At 38.7% G+C, this 17,243-nt stretch overlaps 1 protein-coding gene across 1 annotated transcript in view; it reads left to right on the top strand.

The window, feature by feature from the left end:
• The window catches only part of DACH1 (dachshund family transcription factor 1), a 487,827-nt gene extending 474,224 nt beyond the window's left edge, over positions 1 to 13,603 (top strand). Inside the window, 1 exon segment of the mRNA XM_038741718.1 lies at positions 10,928 to 13,603. Within this exon segment, the coding sequence (XP_038597646.1) occupies positions 10,928 to 10,965 (38 nt within the window). The 3' untranslated portion in view covers positions 10,966 to 13,603.
• Positions 13,604 to 17,243: the final 3,640 nt, after the last annotated feature.

Raw genomic sequence — 17,243 nt, 5'->3', positions numbered from 1 at the left:
TATCTTCTATTTCAGGAAAATAAATTGCTAGGAAAGAATAAATATTTTCTTTAATTAGTTGCTTCCTTTTGGGGTTTAGAGAAGATGGGTTACTGTGTAATGAAGATCTTTTCCATCTGTTCCTATTTTTCTTTAAGTGGGACTTCAGTTGGTTGTGTCAAACATCACATGAATCATTACCATTTGTTTGTCATCTCTTCTTTGCTCGTCTCTTCAGATAATTAAGACTTTTTTGAGGAAGGTTAGAAGTCTGTGACAATTCCCATTCCCATGTTATTTAAACAACCATAACTTCTAGCTATGATATTAAAAAGTTCTGAAATCTGGCTTTTCACAGCTCTGGGCTTAAGAGCTATTAGGATGTGCATGTTTAACTAGGTCTTCATTGAAGGAACAAAATTAAATATATTTCAGAGCCTGGAAGTAAATTTTAATAAAATTACAGCCATTTTGTAAAGATCCTTCCAACAAGAAATGAACTTTATAAAACTTTACTGTCCCATATATGGTGAATATATGACTTATGGGGAATTCCATGGGACAAAGATGCCATAAACTACACATATTATCTGAAGTAAATTTAGATAATTAATAGAAGAAATGACTAAATAATCAGACTACTCCCATCAAATTATGTAATGAATTTATGGATCTACATTTTAGTATTTAATCTAAAGTGAGTATATACAGATACATTTAGCATTTATAAACTGTGTTTTTCTACTTTGTAAGAAAGCAGATATAATCTATAGCAAATTTACCTCCTAATTTTTTGTTTTGTTTTGTTTTTCTGAAACTAATTTCTAAGCATTGTCCTGATATCCTTATTTCCACCATTTTTCATTTGAACAAATACTGATTAAATGAACTAAAGTTTGGCTTGCTGATTTTCACATTTTATTGGTTAGTAATATGCATTGTCCCACAAAATGTCAGGAGTTTGGCGGTATGAATGAAACAAAAGTATTGCCTTCCATTGTAGGCATTTTCGAAATGAAACATTCTGTTGCATAGAAAATGTTTTCCTTAGTATAGTCTTAACAGTCAAAACATTTGCTTCTAATAGAAAAGTTTCGTGTTGCCAGTAAACACGTTCAAAGTGAAAACATGTGCTGTGATTTTTGTGCCTGCAACAGAAATCTGATTTGGGTCAGAGAAAGCATCCAAGTTGTTTTTCAAAATGTTTTCACCTTTTACTTTCAATGGAAAAGTGCCCCCCAGTGGAAATGTATAAAAAAATGTTTTAAAGCATTTTGTGCTTATAAAGCTATTAAATTCTTTTTTTTTTTGTTAGAAGTATGTCCACATAACAATCAGTATTAACGTTCTTTAACACTTGCTTTGTGTGTACAGACCCAGCAAGTGGCCTACTTTGACCTGATGAACTGGTTTTTTTTCCTAGCATTCAGCCCAATTCTCTTCATTTGCAATTTGTGGTTTCAGATTTGGAGTGATAGTGAAGTTAGAGAAGGACTAATCAATCACACATTCAATCACATTATGCAAACAAGGATAGATGAGCTGTTTTTGTACTTTTGTGAAGGGAAAAAGCATCACCTTCTTATCCTGCTCCATTTTACATTCCTCATTTTTACACTGCAACAACACTTTACCGCTTGAATTACTGGGATCACACTAAAAAGTATTTGAACTGGATGGGGAGGGCAGCATTAGCAATGAATCTTCATGGCTCCTGTGATCTTGAGTACTTGAGTTTAAAGTTGAGCTCTCCCTTCATCCAACGTGGCTCAGTGGAAAGAGCACGGGCTTGGGAGCCAGAGGTCATGGGTTCTAATGCTGGCTCTGCTACTTGTCAGCCATCTGACTTTGGACAAGTCACTTAACTGCTCTGGGCCTCAGTTACCTCATCTGTAAAATGGGGATTAAGACTGTGAGCCCCATGTGGGACAACCTGATCACCTTGTATTCCTCCCCCCCCACCCCCTGCAGTACTTATAGCAGTGCTTTGCACATAGTAAGTACTTAACAAATGTCATTATTATTATTAGTATTATTATTATTAAGTTGTTGTTGTTGTTGCAGATCATAATCCCCTTCATCTAGGTCCAAGTACTGTAAAGGAAAAATGTTGAGAAGGTTTCTTGTTTGTTTGTTTGCTTAATGGTATTTGTTAAATGCTTACTATGTGCCAGGCATTGTACTAAGTACAAGCTAATCAGGTGGGATTGTCTCATTATTCTTAAAGTCTCAATCCCCCGTGGGAGGGACTGTGTCTGTTATATTGTTGCATAGTACTTCCCCAAGCACTTAATACAGTGCTCTGCAAACAGTAAGTGCTCAATAAACATAATTGACTGATTGATTATACAACTGAGGTAACTGAGGCACAAAGAAGTTAAGAGACTTGCTCTAGGTCACCCAGCAGACAAGAAGTGGAGGCAAGATTAGAACCCAGGTCCTTCAGAAGCCCATTCCCATGCTCTGATCACTAGACAATACTACTTCTCTAGGTTAATGGGTGAGAGACATGTGAGCTGTCCATGCTCAGAAGTGGCAGTCCCAGCCTCATGGATGAAAGGAAAGTACCTTTTTTTACACTAGGAAATTCATATATATAAGTGGATAGCAAATGGTTTTTAAATGAATCAGAAGGAATCAGAGACTGCTGCAGTTTTATCCTGCAACAATCTTAGTGGATCAGGTAAGTTTCTTGACTTCCTGGCATTTGAACACTTTCCTATTATTTTTCCTACTGACTGCATACTTCTACATCACTTTTTCCTAACAGTCACTGACTGTCAGCCCCTAATAATGAATTACTTGTTTTTCCCCCCAGTGATTTATGCTGTACTAAGCACTAGCAGGGAAAAACAAGGTAATCAGGTTGTACACAGTACTTGTCCTACATGGGTCTCACAGTCTAAGTAGGAGGGAGACCAGTAATGAATCCCCATTTAACAGATGAGTGACCTGTCCAAAGCCCCACACAGCGAGCAAGTGGCAGATCCAGATTTCGATTCTCTCACACTACTGATCCAAAATGAAGAAATCTGGAGAGTCTCAACTAAAACTGCAGCCTTGACTTAATTCAAGTCAAATAGACTTCAAAAGTTTCAACGTCTGCTTGATATCGTACAGGAAAATGTAAATTTTCTATTGTCTTATTATTCTTATTCGGGTATGTGTCAAGTGCTAACTGTGTGTCAAGCACTGGTCTGTGTGCTGGGGTTGATACAAGATAATTAGGTTGGATTCAAACCCTGTCCCACGTGAGGCCCAGGGTCTAAATAGGAGGAAGAACGGGTATTTAATCCCCATTATCTAGATGAGCTAGCTGAGGCACAGAAACATCAAGTGACTTGCCTGGAGTCACATAGCAGGCAAATGGTGGAGTTGGGATTAGAACCCAGGTCCTCTGGTTCTCAGGACTGTGCTCTTTCCACTAGGCCACGAAGGCTTCTCTGCTGCTTCCTACTGACCTGTTCATCTCCAGAAGCAAGAGTTCAGGAAAGGAAGAACAAAGGCTCCTCAAATACAAGCCATTAAAACTCTGTTGTTGAGACACAGAGATCTTTGCAAGAATGTTTTGATGTGGAAGAAAAAATAGTAGAGTAGAATTGTTGCTAATGCTACCTTTGGTGCAACTTGCTCGAAACAGTCTGCCATTCATTTTTCAAGTTCCTCAATCAATAGTATTTATTGAACACTTACTATGTGCAGAGCACTGTACTAAGCACTTGGTAGAGTACAACACAATGGAATTAGGGGGTATGTTCCCTTCCCAGAATAAATGCCTAGAAATGTCTTGTACATTTTGCACCACTAAAGTAAATATTATCTGAGGGCTGGAAGCCTCTGAGGTCTTACTACGAGCTACCTACCCTATGGAGCTGTCTTACCAGCACAAACTGTGGTAGGTGGAACACATTTCATAGTTGACATCATTAATGCTTGAGACATTTTTCCATTTGTTAGAAACATTATTCAGATAAGTTAAAAGAGGACATATCTGTTTTTAACAGAACTGATAAGTCAGATAAAATAGTGAGTTCACATATGGGGGTTCATTATCTTATTCATTAAATCATATTTATTGAGCACTTACTGTGTGCAGAGCACTGTACTAAGTGCTTGGGAAGTACAAGTCGGTAATATATAGAGATGGTCCCTACCCGACAACGGGCTCATAGTCTAGAAAGGGGAGACAGACAACAAAACAAACATGTAGACAGGTGTCAAAATCATCAGAACAAATAGAATTAAAGCTATATACACATCATTAACAAAATAAATAGAATAGTAAATATGTACAAGTAAAATAGAGTGATAAATCTGTACAAATATATACAAGTGCTGTGGGGAGGGGAAGGAGGTAAGGCGGGGGGGGGATGGGGAGGAGGTGAGGAAAAAGGGGGCTTAGTCTGGGAAGGCCTCCTCGAGGAGGTGAGCTCTCAGTAGGGCTTTGAAGGGAGGGGCTGTAGAAGGAGAGAAGGGAGGTCTGGTAGAAGGGGGTGAGGTTGATGGAGAGCCTTGAAGCTGAGAGTGAGGAGTTTTTGCTTGATCCGTGGGTTGACAGGCAGCCACTGGAGATTCTTGAGGAGGGGAGTAACATGCCCAGAGCATTTCTGCACAAAGACGATCCGGGCAGCGGTGTGAAGCATGGATTGAAGTGGGGAGAGACAGGAGGATGGGAGATTGGAGAGCAGGCTGATGCAGTAATCCATTCGGGATAGGATGAGAGATTGAACCAGCAGGGTAGTGGTTTGGATGGAGAGGAAAGGGCAGATCTTGGCAATGTTGCGGAGGTGAGACTGGCAGGTTTTGGTGATGTGAGGGGTGAACGAGAGAGCAGAGTCTAGGATGAGACCAAGGTTGCGGGCTTGTGAGACGGGAAGGATGGTAGTGCCATCAACAGTGATGGGAAAGTTAGGGAGAGGGCAAGGTTTGGGAGGGAAGATAAGGAGTTCAGTCTTGGACATGTTGTGTTTTAGATGGCGGGCAGACATCCAGATGGAGATGTCCAGAAGGCAGGAGTAGATGTGAGCCTGGAGGGAGGGAGAGAGAGCAGGGGCAGAGATGTAGATTTGGGTGTCATTGGCGTAGAGATGATAGTTAAAGCCATGGGAGCAAATGTGTTCACCAAGGAAGTGAGCGTAGATAGAGAACTGCAGGGGACCAAGAACTGACCCTTGAGGAACCCCTACAGTAAGGGGATGGGAGGGGGAGGAGGAGCCCACAAAAGAGACTGAGAATATATGGCCAGAGAGATGAGGAGAACCAGGAGAGGACAGAGTCTGTGAAGCCAAGGTTGGATAATGTGTTAAGGAGAAGCGGGTGATCCACAGTGTCGAGACCCTCAACTGCATATTGTTGCTGGAGTTAGGAAATGATTAATATATTCTTAATACATTCCTAATTAACAGTAAGAATGAACATTTTGTAAAATCTACTTCCTTCTAATAATGTTTGGTTTCACCTCGTGCAGCTTAAAATTGGGATGTGAATGTTACTAATTGGTAACAGGCTTTAAATATCCATGGTGTTAATTTATATTAAGAAGTAGTTCTATTCATCTTTTGGACATGTCAGAGATATGGTTACATTGTTGTTAATTTTTACTTCCTTTCATATAACATACTAAAAAGTAATTTTGGTATCATCCCATATTCATAGTGTTGCTTTTTGTTTCCTGTATTCATTTTGAATAAGTTACCTTTCCCAAAGACTCTCTCAGCAATTTCAAAGCCATCAGTTGCTCTTCATGCCTCATGGAAGAGTAAAAAGCCTTTAAGAAAAGACCTTACTCAATTTCTTGTTTTTCTCTCTTCATTGTATAGAGAGCAGAAAGAGCAGGAGAGATCACTGAACTGGTTCTCAGATTAGGAATTCTTGCTGTCTCACAGGCTGAGGGAGGGACTCGACCCAAAAGGCTTTGACTTTTTGGAGAACATGTGAATACTAAATGTAAAAAATCAAACCAAAAAACTCAATTTAATCAAAAAGGAGGAATGAATCTTACCAAGATGATTGAAGGGAGAATAATAGGTCATGGGAAAGGAAGAAAATATAGAAAAAGGAAGCGAATGAAACATCGACTCTGCTACTGAATCTATGCATTTGGATAAGATGTTCTACAAAAATAATGAGATGAAGGAATTTCCAATTTAATTATCCTAAGATTATCTGGCCCCCTTCGGCAGTTTTGAGAGGATCTTTAAAATATTGTTAAATATTGTGGGATACCTATTGTTATCCTCCACAGTGTTCTCTCTTTGTCTCTGATGACTCCATAAGGTTGGCTACTTAGAGTGAATGGAGTTATGTACACAGGTGTCAGACAGATTCTCCAGGGATGAGTAGAAGTCTCTGCCTCCCTGGAACAAGCTGTCGGGGAGATGTCAGCTCCAACCTTAGAAATACAGATCAAGTCATGCATCATCTCCTTTAGTTCTGTGGCCATGTGGCTTTCACTTATTCTCATCTGCAGCCTGATGGGAAGGTAACTTGTGAGCACTGAGACCTCTGAGTCAGTTGTCAATCATATTTATCAAGAGGTAACTGTCTGCACAGCACTATACTGTTTGGGAAAGTACAATATAACAATAAACAGACACAGTGCCTATCCACAGCAAGCTTACAGTCAAGAGACCTCTGAGCACTGGTTCAGGCCATTATCCTGACTTAAATGGAGAATTAGCCGTTTCCATTCTGGCTGCTGCAAACAGAGAGGGAGGGGGTGGATGGGGAGCTGGACAATATTTCATCCAAAGAAGCAGAAGTGTGAGTGAGAGAGGTTGTCTTCCACATTCAGTTCATGTTTTCTCACTCCTAAAATACCTCCAGTGGTTCTGCATAAGCCTTTGCATCCAACAGAATCTCCTTACCTTTGGCTTTGAAGCACTTAATTGCTTTGTTCCATTCTACCTCACCTCTGTTGTTCCACTACGGGTCAGCCTGCACCCATAGTTCCTTTAATGCCAACCTACTCACCATACCTACAACTTATCTATCTCTCTGCTGATCTCTCGCCCACGTCCTCCCTCTGGCCTGCAACGCCCTCCGTCTTTATATCTGACAGACAATTGCTCTCCCCAGCTTCCAAAGCCTTATTAAAGGCTCAGCTCCTCCAAGAGGCCTTCCCTGACTAAGCCCTCATTTCCTTTTCTCCCACTCCCTTCTGTGTCAACCCGATTCACTCCCTTTATTCACATCCTCGCCTGTCCCCCGCCCCAGCCCCACAGCACTTTTGTACCTATCCGAAATTTATTTATTTATATTAATTTATCTCTGCCCCTCTAAACTGTAAGTTCGTGTGGGGAGGGAATGTGTCAGCTATATTGTTATATTGTACTTTCCCAACAGCTTAGTACAGTGCTCTGAACACAGTATGCACTACTAAAATTTGATTGATTGATTGATTACTTTTCCAAAGGTGCTCAAATACCTTGCTCCTTTGACCCTGGTACTTACTTTTGATTTAAGAAAATATTTTGTGGGAGAGCAGACTATGTTTAACTAAGGAGAGAAGCAGTGTAGCTCAGTGGAAAGAGCACGGGCTTTGGAGTCAGAGATCATGGGTTCAAATCCCAGCTCCGCCACATGTCTGGTTGTGTGACCTTGGGCAAGTCACTTAACTTCTTGGAGCCTCAGTTACCTCATCTGTAAAATGGGGATGAAGACTGTGAGCCCCATGTGGGACAACCTGATCACCTTATAGCACCCCAGCGCTTAGAACAGTGCTTTGCACATAGTAAGCACTTAACAAATGCCATTATTATTATCATTATTATTATTATTATTATTATATTTCAGTTTCTTTATGTATATTAGATCAGGTACGTTATACTATTTTCTTATTACCAAAATTACTTGAAAATCCTCCTCATGCTGCTAGAAGTCACATCATAGATGGCCAATCTCAACTCACAAATAGGTTATGTATGGCTCTTCTTCACGTCATTCATTTATTCAGTTGTATTTATTGAGAGCTTACTGTGTACAGAGCACTGAATTGGAAAGTACAATTCAACAGCAGAGAGAGACAATCCCTGCCCATAATGGGCTCACAGTGTAGAAGGGGGAGAGACAGACATAAAACTAAGTAAACAGGCATCAGTAGCATCAATATAAATAGAATTATAGGTATATACACATCAAACAAGTAAACAGGCATTAATTATAAATGAATAGAATTATAAATACATAAATATGTATACAAATGCTGTGGGGCTGGGGGGAGCAAAGGGAATAAGTCAGGGTGATGGGGAGGAGAGGGAGGAGCTGAAGAAAAAAGGGGGGGTTTTGCCTTGTGGTTAGCATACTTAAGCCTTTTTATTTTTCAATTTGCCACTGCTCCTCCAGGCTTCCTGGGGAAAGTGCTGGTTCCCATCCTTGGGATGCCACATCCAGCGGAGCTAGTTACCTGAACCTTACCCAGAGGTCCTATCCCAGCTTCCTCTTGCTCATGGATGTCAAATCAGCTTCCCCAGTCCCAGTAAAGCACACTTTGTTTCCCTTACCCACCTACCAGAATGTCTGTCCGCTGCTCCGAGTAAAGGCATTTTCTTTTTATTTGCTATTTTAACCCATATTATATTTTGGTTTGCAGCTGATCTAATAATTGTGATAGTTACTAAACACTATGTGACCAACATTATACTAACCCCTGGTTTAGATACAATGCAATCTGGTTTGATTACTTCTCTGGGCCTTGGTTTCCTCACCTCTAAAATGGGGGATTTAATCCCTGTTCACGCCACAGTTTACACTTTGGGCTCACAGGTCCAGTCAGACTACATCTGACTTGACGGTTCTGGATTTACTCCAGTGCTTAGTACAGTGCTTAGCACAGAGTAAACCCTTAACAAATACCATTTGTTACTACAGGCCTCCATCAGTCAACAACTGTGACTCATTCTAGACTGACACTGTTGTGGGCAGGGATTGTCTCTATTTGTAGCTGAATTGTACTTCTCAAGTGCTTAGTACAGTGCTCTGCACACAGTAAGCACTCAATAAATACAACTGAATGAATGAATGAATGAATTACCCCTGTCCTACAGGGGACTCACAGTCTAAGAAAGGGGGAGAATAAGTACCTGCATTTTAGAGATGGGAAACTGAGGCATAGAGAATTAAGTGTATTTCCCAGGGTTACATAGATGGAGCCAGCTTCAGTTCATGCTGCTTAGACATCTCTGGATAAGCCACATGATTTAAAAATAAGTCAAATTTCTTCAGAAACAAATTACCATTTCCACCGATAACCGTATGACTCCAGTACATTATCAATAAATTGGTAGTATTTACTGAGAGGCAGCATCGCCTAGTGGATAGAGCATTGTTTGGGATTCATTCATTCATTCATTCAATCCTATTTATTGAGTGCTTACTGTGTGCAAAACACTGTACTAAGCATTTAGGAGAGTACAATATAACAATAAACAGATATGTTCCCTACCCACAGTGAGCTTACTTACAGTCTGGAGGGGGAGACAGACATTACTATAAATGTCTGTGAGTCGGAAGGACCTGGGTTCTACTCCCAGTTCTGCTTGTCTGCTGTGTGACCTTGGATAAATCACTTAACTTCTTTGGGCCTCAGTTACCTAATCTTTAAAATGGGGACTAAGATTGTGAGCTCCGTATAGGAAATACATTGTGTCCACCTGATTAGCTTTTATCCTCTCCAGTGCTTAGTAGAGTGTGTGGCATATAACAAATGTTTAATGAACATCATTTAAAAAAATAAACCCAACTGTTTACTAAATGCTTGGGAGAGTACAATAGAATTCATAGACAAGAATTTACAATCTAGTGGAGGAGAACAGATACTAAAATCAAATACAGGTAGGTGAAAGCAACAGAGTTTACAGATATGTACAAAGATGTTACTGATTGGCTATGGGGCAGGGAGGGTGAGAACAGAATGAGATCTTAAGTGTTTAGATGACATGGAACTGCTGGAAGTAACAGTAGTGAGGAAAATATAGCTGGTTCACTACTGCAGTCTACAAGTAAAATATCATCTGACATTTCCTTCTCATTATATGAACATAAAGGGATGCTATCCTTTGATACTAAATAATAACCTTTCACTTTACAGCATTGTACCTTCTAATTGTATCTGTCAATTATCAGTCAAGTATTCTGTAATTAACATTTTTAAAAATGTTATTCCATACAAAAATACATCTCCCATCATAGTGGGGTAGATTTTGTAGTTGATTTGAAGGTAACTTTAGAGCTGAGCAAATTCCTTTTTCCAATTCCAAATTCCTATTCCCATTGCTCTAGAAGACTCATTCAATGATTTCTGATTTGTGTTTTCGGTATTCTTTTCCACTTACATGCATAATTCTCAATTAGGTGATCAAGACGAATGATATTTTAGCATCTTAACCCAATAAATGTTTAGTTAATCTTACTTGTAGTTAGAAGTGGCCTACCTATCATTCACTGATACTGATGAGCTATCCTAAATGAGATATCAAATAAATGGTTACAAATATGCACAATGGTTACATTTCATGGTATTTTTAACAACATTGGTAAAGGGCTTAAAGAGGGAGCTTTGCATTTAGTGAAGGAGATACTGTGAGTTCAGGCAGGAAAAATTAGGTTCTGCAAGCTTAGAAGAAGTAATTTCCATTCAGCAGGAATCAACTAAGTTTGCATATCAGTAAAATACACACCTAGGAAGCTCCATCTATTTTCCTACTGCTTTCACACTGATGCAAAACGTGCATATATTAAAGCTTTATGGATTCTAAAACATGATGCACTCTTCCAACCTTGAAAAGTATTTGCAATTATGTACTAACTTTGAAACTGCATAAAGGCTAATACAACTCAAATAGGTCTAAGATTTGATCAGAATTCCAGCTTGTTGTCCAACTAAATAATTTTTGTAGTTTTATTTCCATGAATTAATATTTATTTTAAGATGCTCTCCTTTTATTTTTAGATGGAAGACTTTATTTGAAAACATCTGTTATGTACTGAATCTTTCCTGTAGAAGAAACCTGTGCTGTAACTTTGCAGTAAGACATTCAACATGGAGAAAGCAAAGTGCTTTCAAAGTAACTTCTTCAACATTGTGCATCAATGTTCCTCAAAGGTTCAAAGCAATCTACACGACAGTTGTGTCCAGTGGTTGTTATCACCTGTGGCTCAACCCAGAGACCCAGAGAATGTTTGTAAATTACCAGAATCTCACTTCTTGCAGTCAGTCACTGAAAACTTTTCTCCTGGACCTTTGTAAACAGAGTTACAGGCAGGTCTGAACTAGGCCTGGCATTATGGTCTTTTTTTTTTTATGGAATGAAAACATTGCCCTTCCCTGACAATTCTGTATTGAGCACATCAAGAAAACCTTCCTACAGTGACCACCAAACTTTAAGACTGTTATGCCCTTTGGAAACCAGCAAAACATCCCAGAAGTGAACCTACAAAAGGACTAAAGAGGATTCCTTAAAAATGAAATAATAAGATGAAGAATATAGCCCTCTTACATTCAGTTATAATCCTTTGACTTCAGGATTTCTCCTGAAGATATATTTTGCTCTTGGTCTCATATTTTTCTCTTGGGCTATGGATGGGTATCAAATCCCATACAGTGAAATGTAATTTGTATTGGGGAACAGATCAGTGAATGTAAGCCAAACCATTTTATGCTATAAAAAAGCCTCTTTTTCCTAAAAAAAAGGTAGAAATGTAAAACCTCAACTTGGCAGAGTTTAGGAAAAATGAAAAATACTTTGCTCCTAATTCCAACTGTTGGTCATATGTACAGTATATAAACATAACATCCAAGGAAGGTATAATGTATGCAGTAGAATAATAGAGTTTAGGAAAACGAAACTTTTAGATAATATGTTTTGTCACCCTGTTGGTCAGAAAGACGCCTTTCTAGTTTTAACGCATGCAGGCATGTAAATATTTGTCCTGGAGTCACAGTATTAATGAATGAGATCTTAAGCATCTGGTGATGTCAGAATTCTGTATCAGCCACTTTTATTTGTATATTGAATCTTGGTTAGTGCCCCAAAGAAGCACTTTTAAGAATGAACTGTGGCTGAGCAGCAAGTCAAAAGCACCAGAAATATTTTTATATGTTAGTCATATTATGTTAATGTTGCTGAAAAACAAAACCTAACGAACACTTGATGTATCAGTCCAATATCACGTAGCTCTGAGTGATAAAGTTGAAGTTTGTTGTCCTTCCCATATGTGTCATAGGGAAGAGTGGTTATGTGTTTTTTGTTTTTTTTTCACTGTCCTTCTGAAAGCTACAGTATGTATTTTCACCTTTGTGCAGATAACTGGAAAAATAAACTGCAACACAGTGCTTATTGCATTTGAAAGTTATGTTCTTTATTTGGCATAATTTTGGGTTGCCCCTTTAAAGACTGATTTTGTGATTTAGCACTGTTACTGATTGCTTAGTGATTTGCTCTCTTCATTCTTAAAGTTTATATTCAGAAAATATTATTTATTATATGACATGAATCTCAACCATAAATGTCGATGGTAACTTCCTTAAAAAGTCTTTAGAGATGGATCTGATTCAACAGTAATATTGTGTTTGTTCAAAAAGCCCCAAATGTTTTGTGAAAAGTAATATTAAGTTCTATCTGCTTTCATCTTCCTTCAGTGTGGTACATATTTGCTTCATGTACTGCATATCTAGACCACCACAATCTTTCTAAAGAATTGCTGTATATAAAAGTTCACATTTTAGTTTTCAATAAAAATACAGCAGTGTTTTTCATTTAAAATATTGTTATTAATACTTTCTGTAATTTCTTTTCTAAAGCGAGTTTGTTCAAAAACATCCATTTATTGCTATACCTCGAGAACTTTTTGTTCCATTTGCAAGTCTTTAAAGGGTAACAGCTCTAAAGTTAGATGAACCCTTGGCAAACTTTTGAATCATTTGTTCTTCAAAAGAGAAAAAGCCTACAACTGAAATAAGTAGTAGCATCTGCCATTGCTCTGCTCCTTGCATAGAGTCATCTGTAAGTAGGTTTAATAGTTTTACAATTTATACTTTCAAGACCTTTGGAAACAACTCAGTGTTTGTTTTGACATTAAAGGAAAATGTTAACATGAATTAAAGGGGAAACCCCCTAAAGTGGATATTAAAGAAATAATCTAACATGGTGTAAATATAATAATTCAAGAAATGTTTCTAAGTTAAGTTGTTTTGCCCCTCTTTAGTTATACAGATTTTACCTTTTTTTGCATAGATGATAAATAAAAGTTGTGCTTATGTTATTGTTTATATGCTTTTGTAATCTTAAAGCTATTAATATCTAGTTGTTCTATATTATAACCACATTTGCGCTCTATGCAAGCCCTTGGAACAGAACATACTCATCTTCATGTAGGACCTATGAAAATTGTCTATTTTTATCTATATATTTAAAGTTTTCTAAAAAGGAAAAAAAGGTTATTACGAATTTTGTTGTACAAAATCTGTACAAAAATCTGTTTTTACATCATAATGCAAGAATTGGAATTTTTCTATGGTAGCCTAGTTATTTGAGCCTGGTTTCAATGTGAGAACCACGTTTACTGTTATTGTATTTAATTTTCTTTTTCTTTTCAACAATCTGCTAATAAAACTGTCTGAAATCTCCCCAAGACTTTATTTACGGTTCATCTTTATTATTTTGTGGATGTATAATGTTGGAGAAATATTTACTTTCTAATGGGAGGCATCTAAAAACAACATGTCAGCTCTTTGCAATGCATGGAGAACAATGCTGAATGATTTTATTTAACATGTAACTGCTTCTATCTCTAATATGAATTACTGTGCTGAAAAAACATCATAAAAGCACACACTGTGGTTATTGTTTAACAAGCAGATTTTCCATATTTTGTTTCTTGCCAGCTAAGCAAACTGCCCACATCTACATGATTTATTTATGCACATTTCTCAGTTTATGAAGCTGTTATTTGTATCTTTTCTTTCATATTCAGATATTCCCATGATTCTTATTTCACAAAGCTTTATCCTGAATAATGTGAAGTGGATGTGTTGATGGAACAAAGCGTATTATTTCCCTATCTACAAGCATATCGTAGATTAGTTACTCTAACCCAGCATTCCGTTTCAGACTTCCGTCATCAAAGACAACACATTTAGAAAATTTGAAATCTCAATGCATATTTTTTGACAAAGCAAGAGCATTACAGTATTTTAGGCCATGGAGGACAATAACCTGAACAAACACATCAAATATATTTGTGGAAATAGCAAGGACTTGAACTTGACTTGAGACTTGATGACTTCAAGTCTTCATGACTTGAGAGACTATTGCAATAAAATATATTTTAGTAAATTACAATTATTTTGCTATATGGAAATAGAGCTACATATGTGAAATAGTCCTATTTATCCTCAAGAGTTATGTCTCCAAATGTGTGATTATGACATAATAGAGCCATGCTTCATGCCTTAAAGAATTGGGTGTGACTGGCTAAATTTTCTGTCCTCTCTCTTGTTCCATCTCTGACCTCTTCCAGGCAAGCCTGGCAAATGCCCCTTCTCCATATGGTGTGCATAACTACAGTTTGGACAAGACCTTAAAGATTATTGATAGATTACTGAAAATATATCATAATCTAAAGATACATTTGAAAGCCTGGAAATCTTAGTAATATCCATTAATATCATTAATATCAGTAATATCCATTAATATCATTAATATCATTAATGGAAATGATGTATTAAAGACCAAAAGCTTATAATAATAATAATAATGGCATTTATTAACCGCTTACTATGTGCAAAGCACTGTTCTAAGCACCGGGGCACTTACAAGGTGATCAGCCACATGGGGCTCACACTCAATCCCCATTTTACAGTTGAGGTAACTGAGGCTCAGAGAAGTGAAATGACTTGCCCAAAGTCACACAGCTGACAAGTGGTGGAGTCAGGATTTGAACCCATGACCTCCGACTCTAAAGCCCATGCTCTTTCCACTGAGCCGTGCTGCTTCTCTAATGCATTTCTACAAATACCATTGGCAAACATTTTCATTCAATAACCTCACAAGATTTCAATTGCTCTTTTTAAGCAGGGAAACCATTCTACAAAAAAATAAATTGTATTTACTATTGAAAGTTGACTACTTCTTGGTGCTGTATCAATGGAGTTGAAAGAACAGAAGTTGGAAGGTGTTGAAGATTGGCATCCTAAGTCACCTGCGAGACTGTCAGTAGGAGTTTTGAATTCCGCAGTTCTGATATCCAAGGCCACCTTAAAAACTCTTCCACATACCCCTAGAGGTATTATTCCTTTCAAAAGTAGATTAAAATCATTTTAATATTTATTATATGATATATACTATAACCACATTTGTGCTTTATGCAAGCCCTTGGAACAGGGCATACTCATCTTCATTTATATATGCACTTACATATATAGGTATATATAAATACGCACTTACAAGGTGCCAGGCACTGTAGTAAGCATTGCGGTAGATACAAAGTAATGAGGTTGTCATAGTCCACATCTCACATGGGACTCACAGTCTAAATTCCCATTTTACAGATGAGGTAACAAACACAGAGAAGTTAAGTGACTTTCCCAAGGTCACAAAGCAGACAAGTGACAGAGCCAGGATTAGACCCATGTCCTCAGGATCAGGCCCTTTGCACTGGGCCCTGTTGCTTCACAGTATTTAGATCGTGAGCCCCAAGTGGGATCTGATTATCTCATACCTACACAGTGCTTAGTATAGTGCTTGGTCTATAGTAAGCACTTAACAAATCCCAGTATTCTCACAGACTTGGGTTTGAAGGCATTACCTGATATAGGTGGCTAGTCTATTTTTAGAATGTGATGCCTTTCTTGGGCTTTGAAATGATACAATTTTTACCAACAATATCATTAACTGAATGTCTACTATGGGCAGAGCCTAGAACGAAGCACTTGGGGTAGTCTGAAATCATTGGAATACATGACCTCTACCCTCATGAAGCCCACAGCATAGTGGAGTAGACAGACCTTTAATAAATTACAGATGGAGGGAGTCCTAGAACTGTGAACATAGGTGCTTCCTGGGCTGTGGTAAATCATGAGTTCAGGTGGCATGGCGACAGTAGGGTAGTTGGAGAAATTGAAGTGGTAGAATAGAGATTACTTAGGGAAGGCACACTGCAGGAGATGCAGAAGGATGTTGAACATGGTAAGAGCAGCAGTCTGTCAAAAGGAAGGATATTTTTTCATCAGCATTAGAAGGAACATTTTTCCAATTCCTTCCCTCTTAAAAAACAAACCCCCCAAAACCCTTGAAAATGACAAAAATAAACGTAAGTTTTAAGAGATTTTTATGGTATTTGTTAAGCTTTACTATGTGACAAAAATTGTTCTACGTGCTGGGTAGGTAAAAGTTATTTACTTGAATATGGTTCTTGTTCCTCAGGAGGCTCATAGCTGAGTAATCATTCGATCAATCAGTTATATTTTTGAGCACTTACTGTGTACAGAACAGTGTACTAAGTGCTTGGGAGAGTACAAGCAGCAAGGCTCAGAGGAAAAAGCATGGGCTTTGGAGTCAGAGGTCATGGGTTCTTTCTCAGTCTCTTTTGCAGGCTCCTCCTCCCCCTCCCATCCTCTTACTGTGGGGGTTCCCCAAGGTTCAGTGCTTGTCCCCTTCTGTTCTCAATCTACACTCACTCCCTTGGTGACCTCATTCGCTCCCACGGCTTCAACTATCATCTCTACGCTGATGACACCCAGATCTACATCTCTGCCCCTGCTCTCTCCCCCTCCCTCCAGGCTCGCATCTCCTCCTGCCTTCAGGACATCTCCATCTGGATGTCCGCCCGCCACCTAAAGCTCAACATGTCGAAGACTGAGCTCCTTGTCTTCCCTCCCAAACCTTGTCCTCTCCCTGACTTTCCCATCTCTGTTGACGGCACTACCATCCTTCCCGTCTCACAAGCCCGCAACCTTGGTATCATCCTTGACTCCGCTCTCTCATTCACCCCTCACATCCAAGCCGTCACCAAAACCTGCCGGTCTCAGCTCCGCAACATTGCCAAGATCCGCCCTTTCCTCTCCATCCAAACTGCTACCCTGCTCATTCAAGCTCTCATCCTATCCCGTCTGGACTACTGCACCAGCCTTCTCTCTGATCTCCCATCCTCGTGTCTCTCTCCACTTCAATCCATACTTCATGCTGCTGCCCAGATTATCTTTGTCCAGAAACGCTCTGGGCATATTACTCCCCTCCTCAAAAATCTCCAGTGGCTACCAATCAATC

The sequence above is a fragment of the Tachyglossus aculeatus genome, chromosome 2, assembly GCF_015852505.1.
Source record: "Tachyglossus aculeatus isolate mTacAcu1 chromosome 2, mTacAcu1.pri, whole genome shotgun sequence".
Lineage (NCBI taxonomy): Eukaryota > Metazoa > Chordata > Mammalia > Monotremata > Tachyglossidae > Tachyglossus > Tachyglossus aculeatus.
This window is presented reverse-complemented; position numbering and strand designations above follow the sequence as displayed.